Below are 17,541 nucleotides of genomic sequence, written 5' to 3'. Positions count from 1 at the left end.
TCGAGCGTGAAAGTAGGAACTTTGCATGAAGATTGTTTCGACAACGGAGATACCGATGAAAGAGCCGATGAAAGACCAAAGGTAGACCGCCCACGCAGGAGGTGGTTTTGGTCGCGACGGTCGATATCCAAGCCAGTGGCTGATCCAAAGGGGCAGGCGTGACAGCAGTTGTCTTGATGCCATACCAGATCTTTTGCTTAATGCAGGGGAAAATAGTATTATGGTGTCTCAGGGTAGGTTTGCTAAAGGCTGACTTTTACGATTCAGTATTCGAGAGACCTTAGACTGTATCTTTGATATGAAGAGATTGCGTACTCGTCATGAATGTAGCATTTCAGATACTCAAATCGGTCAGTTCTAGGACATTGAGGCATCATTAGGAAGAAATTGTGGGTATTTAGATGCAAGAGACAAGGATTAGTGCAGGTGACGTTGTGATTTTGTTAGTGTTTACGTAACAGAAAATTTTCCCATGACTTAACTTGAACATGAGGATTTCCTCACGAACAGTCAACAGGGAGAGCGTTCAACAATCACCTGGGCCGAGATGCCTCATAGACTCTGCCTGTCATTGGCAGGCTCGAGCCTAAAGGAGGCCACGGCCAATCGCGCTGGTCGGAGGCTCAAATAGCTGAGAGCAACGGTCTTTGCCTGGAGAAGGGGCCATTGTAGTCTCAAGTTGCACAAACCTCACTACAGGTAGAAGAATGACGTCTGACCGTGTCAAGCACGCCCACGCTTGGCATCCTTCGTCCGTCATGGCAGTTGATCCACTGGAAGGCGAGAATCCATAGGCACTGCGCACGGACATCATTAAAAGAGGTCCAAAGCAGCTTTTGGACGCCTCATAAGCACTCGATAAAGTGAGCGATGTTGAACAACGTCACAGCATCTCGCGTTGGCTTTGCTCGAGCAGAATAGCAATCTTTACGACCCATTCACCAGCATCGGAAGTTGCGGCTCGCCTAGCTCGTCATATTTGATCTAAGCGAGCTCTAGTGCCTCAGCTGACTAAGCCGGTTTTTTAGCGCTGAGCTTAATCTGATTAGCGGATCTACGAGAAGTCTTGAGGTTGTGGGAGTCAACTACCTACAGCTGTCTTTCAGACAAGCTACACCTGTCATCTGCATCGAGCTCTCATGTTCTAGATTCAACTGATCGTGTGAGGCTGCTCTCCAGCAATCGATCACCGCCTCTGAGGGTTGTTCTGCTTACTAGAACGTTCTTGGCATTGGAATACATCTTGTACTACAACCACAGGTGCACATAGCAGCGCATCCATCCTTGTTTGTCGAGCTCTGGCTCAGTGCGACACTAGCTATCGTATATGGTTGATATTCCATGGTCTAGTATAGTGTCATCTTGTCGTCAGGTCCGACAAAGCCGGGAAAAGGACACCACTTTACCCAGACTATGCGGATAGCGCGCGATCTACCCATACAACGTCGTGATCTTCCAAAAACCTCATAGCAAGATCAGGTGTCGTACTTACCAGCCATTGGCTTTACGCTTGCTCAGCAGATCTTCCTGCTCGACGTACTTCATGTAAGCAAGTGTCGGTAAAGTGAGCATGAATAACCTCCGTTGCGCAGCAAATACTGCAGGGAATGTTCTGCTCCTGGTGAGCCGCAGAGAGTCTGTGAGCCTCGAGTTTTCCATAAATCGATAGTCCAACCGAAGAATTACGGCTCCACAATCGATGTGTAAGCCGTTGCCTCTTTCGGCACATTAGTCTCCCTGCCCAAAGCGTTGCTTCGATTATATTTCAACGAGATGGAGATCCTTGAAAGAAGCCATTCAAAATTTAGGGTTTATCTCCGCTGGAATCCGATGGTTCCTAGAAAAGAGAGGTGCAAGTTGTTGTCTCTGTCTGTCGAAATACTTCTCGAGTCTCAAACTCATATTTCACTCAAAAGTTCGTCATCATGAGGACACTTCTCCATTTTATGCCCGACGTGTTTATCGTCACAAGTGTTGTAACTGCCCTATGCCTTCTTCTTGTTGCTGTCGATCGCGCGTTGTCGCCTCTTTTAGCCGCGAAGCTTCACCGAATCAAGCCAAGATCCAAGATTCCTTCGGGTCCAAGGGGCTGGCCTATTGTTGGTGTGGCTAGAGATCCCGCTCTCACGGCCGCTCGTTGGTGTATCTGACTTTGTGCAGGCTCATTCTTCTCTTTGACACACTATCCAGAGCTTATACTTGACAAATGGGCCAAAGCATATGGCAAAATATACTCTCTTTGGCTTGGCAATCAGCTTTTCATTGTTGTATCCGACGCGTCCGTCGCGAAAGATCTCATGGTCACCAATGGCAACATCTTTTCTTCTCGCAAAGAGATGTTTATTAAAAGCCAGACGATCTTCGCTGGACGGGGCATTACTGCGACACCGTACAATGACAGATGGTACGTGGGTATCTCCAGATAGAGAAGCGGACACGATGTAGCTAAGCTCAGCAAAAGGCGTAAACATCGAGGTCTTGCCACGGCTTGGCTGAACACACGAGCCGTGAACAAGTACACTGATGTTCTCGACAAAGAGGCGACAGTGCTGCTACACGCCTTGAACCGAGAAAGCAACTGTGGCATGGTCCCCATCAATCCTCAAGTACATGATTCACGCCTCTTCTTATCCCGGTTGACTAATGAATATTTCAAGCCTCATGCCGGTCGCTGCTCCCTCAACAACATGCTCACCATTACCTTTGGCATGCGTACTAATAGCATCGAGCACCCATTGGTGAGGCAGGCCCTCCAATTGAGCCGTGAGTTTATGTGAGTGACAGTCTGTATCCCCTTTCCTCTAGGTCAGGACTAAAAGTTATCCAGGAATTGCACAGGGCCTATGTCAAATCTAGTCGATTTTATCAGACCATTACAATTCATTCCGACCTTCATGCAGCGCCGTGGCAAAAGACTTCATGACACGCTCATCAAGACCTATGGAGAGATCATTGATGGCATGGAGCAAGACTTGAATGCCGGAAGACCGGTTGAGGACTGCCTCGCGAAAAGCATGCTTCAAGCCCCTAGAACGGAATACCTAGGTGCTTTGGACATGAGGATTTTGGCTTCTGCCTTCATGATTGGTGGCGTTGAAACAGCAAGCGCATTCAGAATTTTTTACATGACATCTTACTGATCTGCTTGCAATAGACTGCCGGTATCATGCAATGGTTCTCGGCCCTTATACCAGCCTATCCCGATATTCAGCAGAAGGCCCAAGAGGAGTTGGACCGCGTTATTGGCCGACACCGTCTCCCAAATATCGATGACGAGAGAAACCTGCCATATTGTCACGCTATCATCAAAGAGGTGCGCATCTAGCTCAACTTCTCTTCGTTCAATCCTCTAATCCACCAGTAGGTCGAGCGCTGCCGAAACCCTTTCTGGCTCGGTACGCCACACTTTAGTACGGAAGATTTCGTATACAAAGGCCACTTCATTCCCAAGAACACTGCAATCGTCCTCAATACTTGGACCATGCACCACAATCCTGAGCGGTATTCAGACCCAGATACTTTCAAGGTAGGCTTACTTTCCACCCTCGAAACTCATTCATTACTCGCAGAGCAGGACTTCAGCTTATACCTCTAAAGCCAGAGCGTTACACGAACGACCCTCTCTCCTCAGCCAAGAGCGCAAATCTACCAAACCCGTACGAACGCGATCATTGGACATTTGGAGCTGGGTACCCCCTCCCCTCCCTATGCGCACCCAGCCCTTGCTGCCCCCTTGCCTCCCCCCTTGTTACCTTGAGCTAACGATTATTTCCACTCACAGACGCCGCATATGCGCAGGTATGCTCGTCGCCGAGCGCGAAATCTGGCTCACGATCTCGCGCATGCTTTGGGCTTTCGACATGACTGAAGTGCCGGGTGAGCCGATTGATTTGAATGAGTATGATGGCTTGAGTGGACGGAGCCCGATGCCGTTTCGGGTCTATTTGAAGCCTAGACATCAGTATGTTGAGGAGGTGCTAGGGAGGGAGATGGCGAGGTGGGATCTGAAAGGGTGATTGATGGAAGTGGTGAGGATTTCTGGTTGCGAGGATCATGAGGAAGGTCCTTTTCAGTGACAGAATGTCTTCTGTATGCGCTTGACGGATCTGAGTTAATTTAGACGATTAGAGCACCAGATCCTGATACGTAACTGACTTTTCCTTGAAGTGAGTTGCTATGCGGTGATGCCAAAGCCGAATCTCTAGCTAAGGCAGATCGTTCTTGTGTTTTATAGATCTAGATTAACTAATTACAGTATGTTTCGATAGAATAGATGACGAAACAAGGTGAAGAGCTTTTTGTCTTTCGTTTACAATCAAGGATAGAGTTTTGTCTGGCGAAATCGTCTCAGAAGTTACTGTTATTGCTCCTCACTTCAACTGGATGCTTATCCAAGCTCTCATACCACTGTATTGTAGATCCAATCAAGAATGCCCAGCTCCCCCAGAAAGTCGCCAACGAAGATTGATACAGCGCGCCACTATTCGTAAAAGATGCGGGGCCAAGCGCTCCACACAAAGTGAATCCAATCGCTCCTATGAAGTTCCAAAACCCAATATGCCACCCCAGCACCTGGAATGCAGGCCTGTACCATACTTCCTGCGTTTCAAGCATATAAAGAGTCCCAGATACGATAAAGCCGGAGCCACCCACGATCTGCGGCGTCCAGAAAATACCGTCTGAGAGCCCCTTTGAGAGCTTATCATTAATGCCGGGAAGAGCAGTAAAGCCTGAGATCCAGAAGATAGTCGCACCGCATAGCTGAGCGAGGGCGGCAAGAAAGCCGAGCTCGCGTAGGTAGTGATTCGTCAAGTCGTACCGCGATGGGAACCAAGTCCATCCTTTCCCACTGCCACGCTCGTCCACGGTCTTCTCCAGCATGCCAGTGTCTCCTTTCCCAACTAGATTCTTCTTGTTAGTATGATGATGCGCGCATCGGTCGCTATCCGGCTTGATCCGCAGCGTTCCGCCATCATCCGAATCATCGCCTTCCACGAGCCTTTCCAGCGCCCAGCCGAAACATCCTTCTCGGTGCTCATTTGCCGCTTCAATTATGAGCAAGATACTACCGATTTCGAAGATCGTAGCTCCGATGAAGGCCGTGATGCCTCCAGCGTAGAGTATCTCCTTGTCGAATTCTGTAGATGGCGCCACGTCCGGGAGCCAAGCGAAGAAAGAATTCATGACCCAGACGACGGAACCAAGGGTGAAAATTGTGGCGACAAGCCAGGAGATGTCCCAATAAGGGAATTGAGTCAGCATGCGGAGTATCCCTTTGCAGACTTCGCGCAACGAAGTCGTCTTTGAAGGAGCGACGGAATTGGTGGAAGAGTCAACGAGGAGGGTATGACGACCCTTCCGATTGTCTCGGGATCGCCATTTGAACTCGAGTCTAGATGCTGGGTGATCGCCATGGGAAGACTGATGGCCGTCTGGCGCCCCGTTTGAGATACCCTGGCTAGGCTTCACTGGAGGCGAGAGATGCGTGTAGACCGCGCGCGTGGGGTTCAAGAAGCTCAATGGCCCTGATATGCGATCATGCTGCAGCTCCAAAGACGCGTGTCTCTGCAACGGCTCAGTCCGCGAGAGAAAGGCGTTTCGGCGTGCACTCATACTTCAGAGGGTCAATGAATGAGGATGACTCGACGCGGACGCGGATGTCAAAACGGAGCCATATCTTCTGCAGCCATGGAAGGAATTCGATCTTTCTCGGCTGACGTGTTCAAGGTTTAATGCACAGGCAATGTCAGAATAGAAGTCCCAGATTATGAGTTTACGGTTTGAGATTAGGTTTAATTACATACGTCGCGAATCAGTGCCAAGAGATTATATTAGGACGTGAAGCGGGAATAGACATGGTTTGAGAGAGAGGCTGCAGTGACAATTGCATAGCCAACTGGATACCTAGAATTGAGGGTTGCCAGAGCTTGGTCCATGCTCACTTTCATGCGAATTGAGACCCAAAGAGCCTAAAGCTGAAGGGAGAAAGCTTCTCATTGGACATCTAATATCAGAAGGAAGCATTTCCACCAGAAACATGGAATAGTAGATCAAAAACGAAGTACTGCAGCGTTTGACATCAATGTCATCTCCGACAAGCGCCTCTGTCCAAGCCCTCCTCTGTTTGTATAAAAAGTACTGCGCCATGCTTCGCTCTCCGATGGTCCATCTTCAACCCGACGTTTAGCCAAGGGCTTTCCCTATTGGCGTCGAACTTCCGACGAACATTGCAGTCGACTCTGCCTTGAGCGACTTTGCGTGCAACGGCTCAGTGGGCAAGAAAGCACGCGAAGCATTTCTGCAGATATCTGGGCCGAATGCCTATATCTCATCAAGTCAAATACGTGTACCGAAGCCTTGGTGCATGCTTGCAGCTAGCATCAGACTACTGAAGTCCGTCCTCGTCGCCAGAGTCTATGTCGATATCCCGGTTTCACTTCAACAGCGAGCCTGGCGAGCATGCAATAACAAGTTTTGAGGATATTTGCTGATTTCTTGCCGTCGGCGACAGAGTAAGATGCTCATAGCGCAGAGCCAAGTAATTGGCAATTCTCGAAGAGGTGCCCAATGTCCACGCTGTATATTCCAGATCATAGACGCCGGAATATCCGCCCGTGTCTGTAGGTCTGTAATCTTCATGGGTGACATCTGGCAAAAGCATCAGACATATTATTAGCTCCTAGGATATAGTCCCGCTTCAGTTTCATGAGTCGTAATCCCAGTGTGTAGCCCGTCATGTGCAAGGCTTCCAAAACCACGACATGTCCTTCAATGTCTGAATCTTGTGCTGGCCTCTAATTCAGACCTTGGGTTTCCAGCAAGCTCTGGCTCTCTTGCTCCACCATCCAGCTCCCCTGGCATCATCGAGGTCGTCGCGTATTGCTCCTCTCGTGCTTTTTCGCCCGCGAATCCAATTTCCTGTTTCTGCTCTCGTCCTCCTTTTCGCCGTTTCAAGGCCAGAAACATCAGGGCCGCAATGATGACCAGCCCAGCTATCGCGCAACCAACGCCAATCCCGGCTTTTGCGCCCGAACCTAGGCCCCCTGATGACGATATAGGCGTATCGGCCGCTGAAGGAGGAGCTGTAGAAGAGGAAGAGGTCACTGCGGGCGAAGATGCAGAACTACTTGTGGCGGAACTGCTTGCGGAGGAGGAACTACTTGATGACAATATTGGCGTAAAGCTTGGGGCAGCTGACAGCGAGTTTAGAGGGGCAGCCTGAAAGGTCTGCCGGGTGGGGTCGGTGCAATCTATCTCCTTCTGATCGTTGTTCCAACAACAGGACCAAAGACCATTCGTTGTATTGAAGATGACATCGTGCTGGTTGAATTCAATACACGCTTTTGAGCAGGCTGCGTCGTTGAACGTTTTATCAGTGCAACCCCCAATGTAGTATCCGCTGGACTTGTCTTGCGCTCCTTGGAAATGGCAAATGCCATCTTGAGTGCACTCATGCCCTGTAATACAACAAGAGGTGACATTTGTTTTGGAACCGCCACATGGCGATTGAATACCGTCAGCCTCAATCTTGGTGTTCCCATTGTCGTCATTGCCTCGACTTGCGTAACAGGCTGGTCCCGAGTCGTCACGAGGTAATAGGAAGCTTGCCATGATCTGCTGATCTAGATTTTCGACCTCGGACGAGAATGCGGCGTGATCTCTGAGTGAGTAGGAGCCAGCCGTGAATCGCAAGCTCGAGGAAATGTTCTGGATCCTGGCCGGGCTGGCCAGCCACTTGACAAATACTGAAACACGCCATATAAACAAAGGATTCGATCTAATCTCAAGCGAAAGGTTTCTGGGTGAGGCTCGTGAAGTCCCCCATAAGCACTAGGGGTTTGGCCCCCAACATGAGTCCTTAGGTGAACTCAGGTATCATTGATAATTGACCTTATTCTCATTGCGCACAAAGTAGATGAGTCTCTCGAATGAGATCAGTCTTGGGCTCAGTGAGACACAATTTGCAGATGCGGTACTCGGTAGCAGCTCCGGCTTTCGAAGGTCTCTTTGGTTTGGCCCCAGAAGGTGTAACGCTAGTCAGTGTACCAAATGTCTTGCAAGGTACTCTTTCCTAGCAAATTTGCGAAGCAGAACATTGCAAGCGGGGAGCGTCTCCGACACCTCTTTCATATCCACGGTTTCTAGTAGAGATTGAAGTTCAAAACAAGGACGTAAAGGTCAAGTAAATAAAACAGTAAGGCTGAAAGGTACAGAGAGTGTGATGATGTGTACGCATAGTTCGTACACTAAGCCTAATGTCCCCTAGCGCCATCAAAATTGTCAATGGAACATCCGGACAAACGAGGGCCGAATCTTCTGTCATACGTGTGCACGGAACTTGGGACCGTTCATTTTCAATGTTCACATACACACAGCCCAATGGGCAACTATACTTGCGTCTGTGTCTTTGCAGTAAGACAGGCACAGCGCTTCGTAATCAAGGATCATGCCTTCCCGACGTTTCCACCCTAAAAGTAGGCTTGGTTGCAAGCAATGCAAGACCAGGCGGGTGAAGGTGAGGCTCCGGCGTAGATCTTCTTACTACGAATGATTCCTCTGAACGAGGGAGTAGTGTGACGCTAGAGCACCATGCCAGCACTGCGAACGCCGACATGAGCACTGTAGCAATACAACGGTTCTTATGGATGAAGCCTGTGCCACACCATCATCAAATTCGACGATAGATTCAGTTCCTGCGTCACCGTCAGAAGTCAAGCGATTGTCACCAGTCAAGACAGGGATCTCCCTCCTTGGACTCTCAGATCTTGAATTCCGCCTCTTCGATCACTATTGCAGCTCTGTAGCCCCAATCATCTCGGCCCATGACCATTTGCGGCAGATGTGGCAGCATGAGATTCCCCAGCAAGCCAAAGCTCATCCGTACCTCATGCATAGTATGTTATCGATAAGTGCTTCCCATCTCTGCGGCGCATATGCCAAGCAGCCCCTAGAACAGCAACCGCAGAAAATACTAGATGTCTCCCCTGTTATTGGAGAATCGATCCTCAAAACCAGCTTCTACCATGACTCTTTTGATCGAACGGAGCGGCAGATGCAGCAAAGCCATCTATACGAATGCCATTCTTTGGAACAACAACGCCTGGCCTTCCAAGCCTACATCCCTAGTCTCTGTACCCTAAACGTGGAGAATCAGGAAGCTCTTTGTGCTGCCTCGGCCCTCTTGTCACTCAATGCCCTAGCTTCGACACAAAATCGTTACTGTGCGGCAACTTATCAGTCTCGGCACCCATCGCCCATCGACGACTGGTTGGAGATTTCTGTCCTGGTTCGGGGTGTCAACTCAGTTGTCCAGAACGCTGGCGCCACCATAATGGATGGCTTTTTACAGCCTATGCTCTGCCATCGACGCGTCGAAGGTACCGAAAGCGACATCGAAAGTCAAATCAAGCAAGCCGTCTCACCGCAGGTCTTATCAGCACTTGATGCCCTTGCACTAGCGATTGACCAACATACAGCCTTAAGTGTCGACAAGATGATACTTCATGCGGCTCTGAAATTTCTCAAAACGTCATTTGCTATCGTGGCAGTGAATGCTGATCATGAGAGTATCGTGATGGTCTGGAGTAACCTGTTAGACGATCAATTCTTCCCACTGGTAAAGAGGAGAGAGCCAATGGCTTTGATCCTGCTTGCATACTGGACTGTATTGTTCGGAACGTTCCAGGAGAGGTGGTGGATAGGTGGACTGGGTATCGCGATTCTGAGGCACATTGTTGAATTCCTCGCGCAACCTGAAGACGGGAATGTTTGTGTGCAAGAGGGAGAGTATACGTTGACGTATCATTCTTTGAAGCAACATTCGGACGGTGCGAGTGATCTGGGAGCGGGCAAGGCAAAGTGGAGAGAACTTCTACAGTGGCCTTGCCGCCAGAGTGGCTTTCGTGAACTTTGAGAGTGCCCTGAATCTGCGTGTCGCATAAAAAGATCGCCCACCTACGAGCCATGGGCGCAAGAAGGCAGACTAATCTATTCCCGATGTTGAGAAGGTGCCTAATGCCTTCATCAAGCCTTTGAGCTCCCTGGCATCATAAATGGGGACAAGACGGATTCTGGATGAGATTCACCTGAAATTACACCATTGATCATATTACTGTACGTAGATCGTTTCTGTGTGTTGAAGATCCTTCAGTAAGTGGTCGAAATTGCACCTCGAGCTCTACACAGGAGGATCGTCTCCATTTCCAAATTTATGCGCTCGGACAATTCCCTTGGGGTCGTTCTCTAGGACAAGAAAATCGTTTCGTTCTGGCTACCATTCGTACACCTCTAAAAATACTGCGAAGTAACCCATCAGTTGGCGAGAAATACTATGCCGGGGTACAGCGAGCATCAGGCCCTTATGAGTCATACTGTAAGGATTTCTTTGAAGACTGCTATGTCTCTCACAGAAGATCTCCCCAGAGTTTGCAAAGTAACGTGGACTCTTTGCAAGTATGGAATTAGACAATGTGCATTTTTCAGTCCGCCATGCAAACAAGGATTCATCATCAGAAATGTTTATAATCTCGATCTGTAATCGTCGGAACGCAGTTCGAGCTCCTTCGCCATATAATAATGGCATGTTTACTTGGATAAGTCCCAGTAAAGAATAAGCCAGATCTTTTCCCCGAGTTGTAGATCGATTTGCAACCAAGCTCATACGCGCAGCCACCGAATAATATATGACACCAGTCGACAGCTGGAATGGTTGCAGACATTCAGGTTTAATTTTTGTTTTCGTGGATACCTCATTCACAATATTTATCAGAAATGCGATCGGTCTCCACTCATCAGAACAAAAAATAACGTCATTTGGTGCCAGTAATGCCCGCAGTGTCCATACTCGGGTGAATCAAGAGCTTTCACGGAGCTTTTCCCACAGCGTTGACAAATGTCCTGACAGCCAATCATTCCCTAGCTTAGATTCTTTACAATTTGAACTTGGAAATAGAAGATCGACCACTAGTCTATCTTGCAGTACTTGCTCTTCTTCGTGAGACTTGATAACATCGGACAAGTGGACAATCACTTTTCACACCATTTCAGCATTGAGTTGATGGCCTCTGAAAGCTCTGCACTGCTCCTCTTGCCAATGCAACAAGCATCAACCCAGTCCCAGTTGAACCCATTCTGAGCAGCTAGCTGGCAAAAGTTCCGAATATTGATAGCACTAGGACCCTCCGATATTGGATATAGGCAAGATAGCAGGCTTTCTAATAGTCTCTAGACTTTTGGCCTAGGGGAGATATCAACATCCGACTAAGTGCCTTTTCGCCAATATTTATAGTTTACCTCCTCATCGCCTCAGCGATGCAATAAGATAGCGTATTTGGGTATGTTCGAGCCCAAAAACTCCTTGAGCTGCAAAGTAGCGATACTCAAGAGACGCATACTGAACCAGAGCCGCAAAAGTGTCAGGCCTAGGCAATTTGGATATTATCACTCGACCAGGCCGTGCTCACATTCACGACAGAAACCAATTCATTACGCCGCAAAATGTACCTTGAGAACACTGACAACACTGACATAGGAAATGAAAGTCGTGAGATGGACAGAGGAAATTTGAAAGGCGGGATGTTGAAGACATCGAGTCTTCAGCCGCAGCCCGGGCAGAATGAGAAGCATCCAATCATGATCCATTCCAAGATAGCACTCCTCCCATTCCTTGACAATCCACCTCATTGCCCGACACCAATACCACTGGTTTCCTTTAAGTTAGTGAAATGCCCAGGCGATCAATCAGAGACACGTGGGTAGGAGCTAAGAGCATCTGGGAGCTATCGTCGAAAAATGGACGGCGTTACGCACTGCGGTCTACGCCTGGTCCATGATATGAAAGCCCTATCGCTGAAGTATAGAGGTAGTTTTTGCCAGCTCCTTCCCGATACTAAGTTGAAAGAGGAACACTTCACGCTTTTGTGGGCCCTAACCCCCGTTGAAGCAGCTTTGAGATGAAGCCAAGTGATATTCCAAATACCAACGACCTTTCTGAATATATCCCTCAATTATTCAGAGCTTCGTGGTCTTCCTTCAAACTTGACCCTCTCGCAGGTTCGGAGGATCACAACCACACATCTCTTAGACTGACTATTAGAGGGACGACCGCTTTCTAGGCTTTTATTTGATATTTATAAATATCAAGTGGCTTTAAGGCTTAAGTAGCGCGGTGCCAGGGATGATTCATGGAGGGAAGAAAAGGAGAAGCTCTCGCTTCGAATTTAGCCACCTACAATCTGGTTTGATACATGGATCATAGCTGGTGTTCACGGCAAGAGCATCCCCAACATATCATCAACAAGCTACGCGCCTGTACATGTAGACTATCCGGCAGACTATCAGTGGCTTGGTCCAGCGAATGGGCTAAGCACACAAGAAGCCAGCTGGGTCAAGTATGGGAAGGCTGTTGTCACCAACACTTATATCAAACCTCGAGAGACTCAAGCTTCAAGAGTTTTACATTTTATTGCATCGCGACATTTAAAAGCAGTCATTTTGCCCAATTCCCAAGCATTGGCTTTCTCATTATTGGTGGAGGTTGGGTCCTTGCCTTCTCTAGAACAGGATTCCTACAAGATTTGGACAGCCGTCTGAGCGTAGTAAATGACCAGAGGATGGAGGGGGTCTCCTATCGAATACTACAGGCGGCTCATGGTCGGCCACGTCACTGACACGACGCGACCCGCATGCCATTGGTGGCCTCGTCAAGAATTGGTATCCCATCCTTTCTAATCTCTGTTTCAAAAAGGACAAAACCTTGGATGATTCGCGGATACATCCTTCAATGATTTTAGAACTAAGGCCATGGCTGCCTTTCTTGTCGATCTTGCCGTCTTCATGGGCTGTGCGATCGCTTATCTAATAGGATTTAAGGGCGGCCTCACACCAACCTCCCGCCAAATGTCTAAGAGTATGTTCACAGGCTACCGTATGGCTTTTCCCATAGTGTAGCTGGCTAAAATCAATTTCTTGGATCAAGAATACATTGGCCTCAGATTTGCCTCGTTCAATGCGGGGGGTAAACAATTTCCCAGTTTGCTCGACTTCTTAAGCACAGCTGACAATATGTTGAAAACTCAAAGAGTTCTTGTGAAAGATCACGGCTAGTCTTCGTCGTCAAGTAAACCGAGGTCGGGTTCTAAGGAACATTCTCGTACTTTCACCCACGTCTCAATGTTGCGATTAGTCAAAGTCGTGTCCAATTCAATGACGTTTGACCATTGCGAGGGTTAAATGGCAAGAGGCAGCTCGCCTTCCAAGAGCCGTCTGCATTTCCGTGGACTTTCAAAAGCCGGCGTTGGTGAATGATTGCTGCACGACCATGAAATTATAGACTAGCGTAGATAGCATAGTGGCGGAAAGGTTCGGCGATCGTCACCCAATCCTAGTAGTCTTTACACCACCACCCAACGCGAAGGTGGTGATTACGATCAAGTGGGATCAGCCATGATCAAAGATGGTTTAGGCTCAACGCTTACGGGCCGTGGTCGATGCAAGAAGGTAATGGTGTATAGGCTTGTGAAAGGTCTGATTCGTGGGTCTTGGATGAACTACCAGATTCATTTCGCTACATACACTCGTCCTCTCGTCCGATGATCCTCAAGCGTCGAACGTCGTGCAAGATAGTGAGTTCAAGGTAATTCGCACCCAGTCGAAGAAATCATTTGTCTTCCATTACATCAACACCGTACCACACCATTGTGCCGCTGAGTGGCGCACATAATCACCTGGATTTAGCACCCATCCATCATGACTGATCTTTTGCTACTTTTTGTCGTGTGAGTCGTTCATTAAGGACATATTACCCTGATAACTTTCCCCTGTCTCTTCACGCTTTGCTTATTCCACTCCTGAAACTCACACCCACTCACACCCAGTTCTTTCGCTTGCTAAGACAGTCCGCTTCAACCTCAAAGAAAATGAAGCTCTTCGCAACACTCTTCTCAATGCTTTCGCTGGTCACAACGATCTGTTCCAGGCCGCTCACTCTCGACCAGCGCTCTCTAGGAGATGTCATCGAGAACGTAATAGGAATCTTGGACATCATCATCAGCGCCGTGGAGGACAACGTCGAAGCTCCTGACCCGCAGCTGCAAAGCTTGGAGGACCAGCTCACCACTCAAGAGTCAGAAGCACAGTCATTACAGAATGCCTCTGACCAGCCCCAAAGCGGGGAAGAGCTAGCAGCCATAATTCAAATGTCGATTACGCTCTCCCAAAGCCTGGTCGCCGCTGTCAATGATCAACCCGATGTAGCATTACCTGTGAAAGATGAACTTATCAAAGACATTGATAAAGGAGAAGCGGACTTGATCGCGTTATACGCGTTACTCGGTCCACTCAAGAGGGATGTGTAGAGCTGCACAAAGGATGAGATATGCAAGATGGCTTTCGCTTTAGTGAATGATTTTTTCGAAGCTGTCTAGGTATGAAACATCATGAAATAAGGAGGAAACAGGAAGATTCCCTGTCAAATCACCGGTTCTTACCGACTGAGGCAAAGATACTTGGAAAACCAGCCGGTCTAGTGTCAAGGGGTAATGAACAATGTGTTCAAATTAGAGAGCAGATAGAGCACAAATGTGTACTTAAGTCTTCGTGATCATGTCACCCCTAAGATATCATGTGTTCCTGTCGCGGTCTTCCTCACAAATGAGGCATAGCCTGACCCCACGGCATGGTAGCCCAAACTCCCGAGGGTCCGTGACGTAGACTGATGAAAGCCTCAACAAGAAGATAAATTCGTGAAAATGCGTAGGGTGTGAGCATCATGCACCCTGAATACGGGACAACGTTTTTGTATAATGGGCTTGAAAAGCGCGATTTTTTAAGCCAACCTGAACAGCATATGAGCGGTGGAGTGGCTATGATAATGATGCTCGCGATCTTCCACAAGAGTTGCTCGGTACCTGAGGGGAATCTGAAATTCCAGGCTGCCAGGTGGATGACCCTGTATACTATCGACAGGATTCCTGCTGCATGCGGCGGCAACGGGTCAGATGCAATATGCAAGAGCGACCACTTGACGTAGTTTGGATGATGAAGGCTCAGCGAGGCCTCTGCTTCATATTCAGGACCAGCTGATGTTGATGGTTGTAGTACGCAAATGCCAGGCTCGTTTCTCTGTTGCGCAATTGCTTTCCTTGCGCGATTCAGTTCTTTCGGCGGACTCATTGACTTTGCAAGCTCAATTCGAAGAGAATGGTCGTCTTCAAAGAGATGCGTGACAGTATTCGCGGAGCTTCTTAGGGAACACCTTCGATCGTCGTCTCTCGCAGAATGGTCGATCCCAAAGCTGGGTCGCCGGTCCGGGACAAGACCACATGCGATGTCTTGTTCGAGGTCTGAAGAACGTCTATACGAGTTTACAAGCACTTCACAATTTACGGCTTTGTAGGATATGCTACGTCGGACGGTGTGCATCGATTCGTGTGCTGTATCATGCGGTGCAATCTGCGGATTGTGGTTGGACACCGATCTCGACCCCTCGAAAATTGGATTGCCAACCTCTGGATGCACCTCACGCAGGCCAGTTGACTCGAGCGAGGGCATTGAAACGTCTTGACGGTCGTATATATCTTATGTTGACAGTTTGGGAGACATTGTGAGATTTCTAATGAACCTGTTATTGGAATCACTGGTTAGGCTTTCGTCGGCTGACTTTCCACCACATACCATACATTGCCAAGGGCACACAATACGTGCACTACTGTATGAATTTCCAGCAGACTGACCGGAAGCTTTACAGAAAATCGTGCAGCACATTGCTTAGCAAATCACACGACTTGAATGCAGATCAGAACCTTGGTAAACGCATCTGCGTCGCTTTTGTCATCAATGTCTTTTGGCGACAGGTTGAGGTCACCACCCCGACCGGCGAACTTAAGGACCGCTTCTAGGTGAAGGGGTTATGATCCATAAGGCTCTTCCTTTGCATCATGTACTTCTTTAGTGACGAGGCCGCCCATTCTCACAAAGAAAGCGCACTTCGAAGACACTTGCTGGGGGCTCGCCTCGAAATGTGTTAAGGCAGAAGCTAGTCACATGATGTGAAATACGTTCTAATATCTTCACATTCGACGATTCATGATTCCAGAAAAGTCAGGTTTGCAGGACTCTCTTTCACGGACCACCGAGCACCACATGATACGTTGGCGATTGGTATGAGTATCAAGTCCAAAGCATGATCTTTGAAAGGAATGAATGCCTAATTGCTTGGCGAGAAACCAAAAGCGCCCAATTTCTTAGGTGACCCCTGGAAGTATCCCCACGGAAGACGACATCCTGAGCCCATTAGCCAGTTCGTGTTTCCGTAGGATCTCCAAAGTTTCTGTCATGCATGTTGTATTTAATGAGACCCAGATAACGGCAGGCTGAGGCGAATGCAGCCCTTGTGTTCGACGAAAGACCCACAGGATGTTATTGAATCGACTGACAGGATCGTGTTCCTGGTCCTGCCACGACAACGCAGGGGGAACCCCTTACCCTGTCAGGAACGTAGAGTCGAAGAGCACTGGGCGTGGATACCAAGCCTAGCAACAATTACACACCACAATTCACATAAAGAGCTCACTGGAGAAATGGTGATAACAGCTGATAAGTTACGAAGACCAAGAGTAACATATTCTTATGTCAAGTATCGCTATAGAGGCGTTCTCGCCCTTTCTCCTTCGATTAATTGAGCAGGCATTAGGATTCCCGCTTCTTGTGCCTTAGGAATCCAGACCTCCAGAGAAACTTGCAAGGTATCCGCGCGGCCGTGGTTATTGTTTGCAAGGTACTCTGATGAGGCCCATCTTGAGGAGGGCTATGACTTGCTCTAGGCAGGACTCTTGCCCCAATGGTTCCGATACGCTTCTGATTGCCTTGGTGGCGACAAAAAGGGCAACAGATTGCCAGCCGAGGTGCTGACGTGAGCTTTATGCAACACATCCGCTGGGCGAGGCACAGCGTTGGGCACCCATATGTCACGCACATGTACCTCATATTTCTGATAGTGCACTTGAGCCTTTCTTGATTACTTGAACCACTATATCACCCAAGACAACGTAACGACACCATCCTGCAAGAATTCCCGAGCTGAAAAGCGGGCTAAATCCCTGTGAAGGGATCCATTACTTCTAGGCTATACTGCAAATGACGCATTTGAGGATTCCTTTCCACTCTCTTCTCCATCCGCAATTGTCCCTGCTCTTGGTCCATATCAGCATAGCGAGCCAGGTACGCTATTGCTTCGAATTCAGAAGATGAGTGGCACGTCCAATTGACCTGTATAAATCTTCATCGTAAAGGCCTTTCACAGTCGGATGTTTCTGCTTCAATGATTCCACGAGGGATGGATCAATAGCTCTTTGCAACCCCAGTTATTGGGAGCTTGTTGTACTGACTGAAAGTGGTATACACTTTTTCCCCTCCACTCGTAGACAGCATTCACACTGAAAGACCTCAACAGGCCTTGCAAGATTCTTTGCAACAAGCTAGCGCACGCTATTCTCCGAGGGCTAAGGTCCGAGTCGATTAACAGGACATCTTATGGATGTTAGT

The 17,541-nt window shown here is 48.5% G+C and overlaps 5 protein-coding genes across 5 annotated transcripts; 4 read left to right on the top strand and 1 right to left on the bottom strand.

Annotated features, from left to right (window-relative positions):
- Positions 1–2,297: 2,297 nt before the first annotated feature.
- Positions 2,298–3,595, top strand: KY384_002204 (uncharacterized protein; the record flags this gene model as incomplete). The annotated part of the gene is made up of 5 exons (XM_044810730.1): positions 2,298–2,404; positions 2,462–2,773; positions 2,828–3,092; positions 3,155–3,313; positions 3,365–3,595. 5 exons carry the CDS (start codon positions 2,298–2,300, stop codon positions 3,593–3,595), a joined length of 1,074 nt encoding a protein of 357 aa, XP_044672704.1.
- Positions 3,596–4,347: 752 nt separating this feature from the next.
- On the bottom strand, positions 4,348–5,613 carry KY384_002203 (uncharacterized protein; the record flags this gene model as incomplete). The annotated part of the gene is made up of 1 exon (XM_044810729.1): positions 4,348–5,613. The coding sequence occupies one exon, from the start codon at positions 5,611–5,613 to the stop codon at positions 4,348–4,350; it is 1,266 nt and encodes a 421-aa protein (XP_044672703.1).
- A 1,366-nt stretch (positions 5,614–6,979) lies between these two features.
- KY384_002202 (uncharacterized protein) lies at positions 6,980–7,347 on the top strand (the record flags this gene model as incomplete). The annotated part of the gene is made up of 2 exons (XM_044810728.1): positions 6,980–7,177; positions 7,210–7,347. 2 exons carry the CDS (start codon positions 6,980–6,982, stop codon positions 7,345–7,347), a joined length of 336 nt encoding a protein of 111 aa, XP_044672702.1.
- Positions 7,348–8,641: 1,294 nt separating this feature from the next.
- KY384_002201 (uncharacterized protein) lies at positions 8,642–9,913 on the top strand (the record flags this gene model as incomplete). Its single annotated transcript, XM_044810727.1, has 1 exon — positions 8,642–9,913. One exon carries the CDS (start codon positions 8,642–8,644, stop codon positions 9,911–9,913), a length of 1,272 nt encoding a protein of 423 aa, XP_044672701.1.
- A 4,003-nt stretch (positions 9,914–13,916) lies between these two features.
- On the top strand, positions 13,917–14,354 carry KY384_002200 (uncharacterized protein; the record flags this gene model as incomplete). The annotated part of the gene is made up of 1 exon (XM_044810726.1): positions 13,917–14,354. One exon carries the CDS (start codon positions 13,917–13,919, stop codon positions 14,352–14,354), a length of 438 nt encoding a protein of 145 aa, XP_044672700.1.
- Between the last annotated feature and the right edge of the window lie 3,187 nt (positions 14,355–17,541).

Source organism: Bacidia gigantensis, assembly GCF_019456465.1.
Source record: "Bacidia gigantensis strain McMullin 20006 chromosome Unknown contig_134, whole genome shotgun sequence".
NCBI classification, from domain to species: domain Eukaryota; kingdom Fungi; phylum Ascomycota; class Lecanoromycetes; order Lecanorales; family Ramalinaceae; genus Bacidia; species Bacidia gigantensis.
Note: the sequence above shows the minus strand (reverse complement) of the source record. Positions and strands in the feature narration are given on the sequence as shown.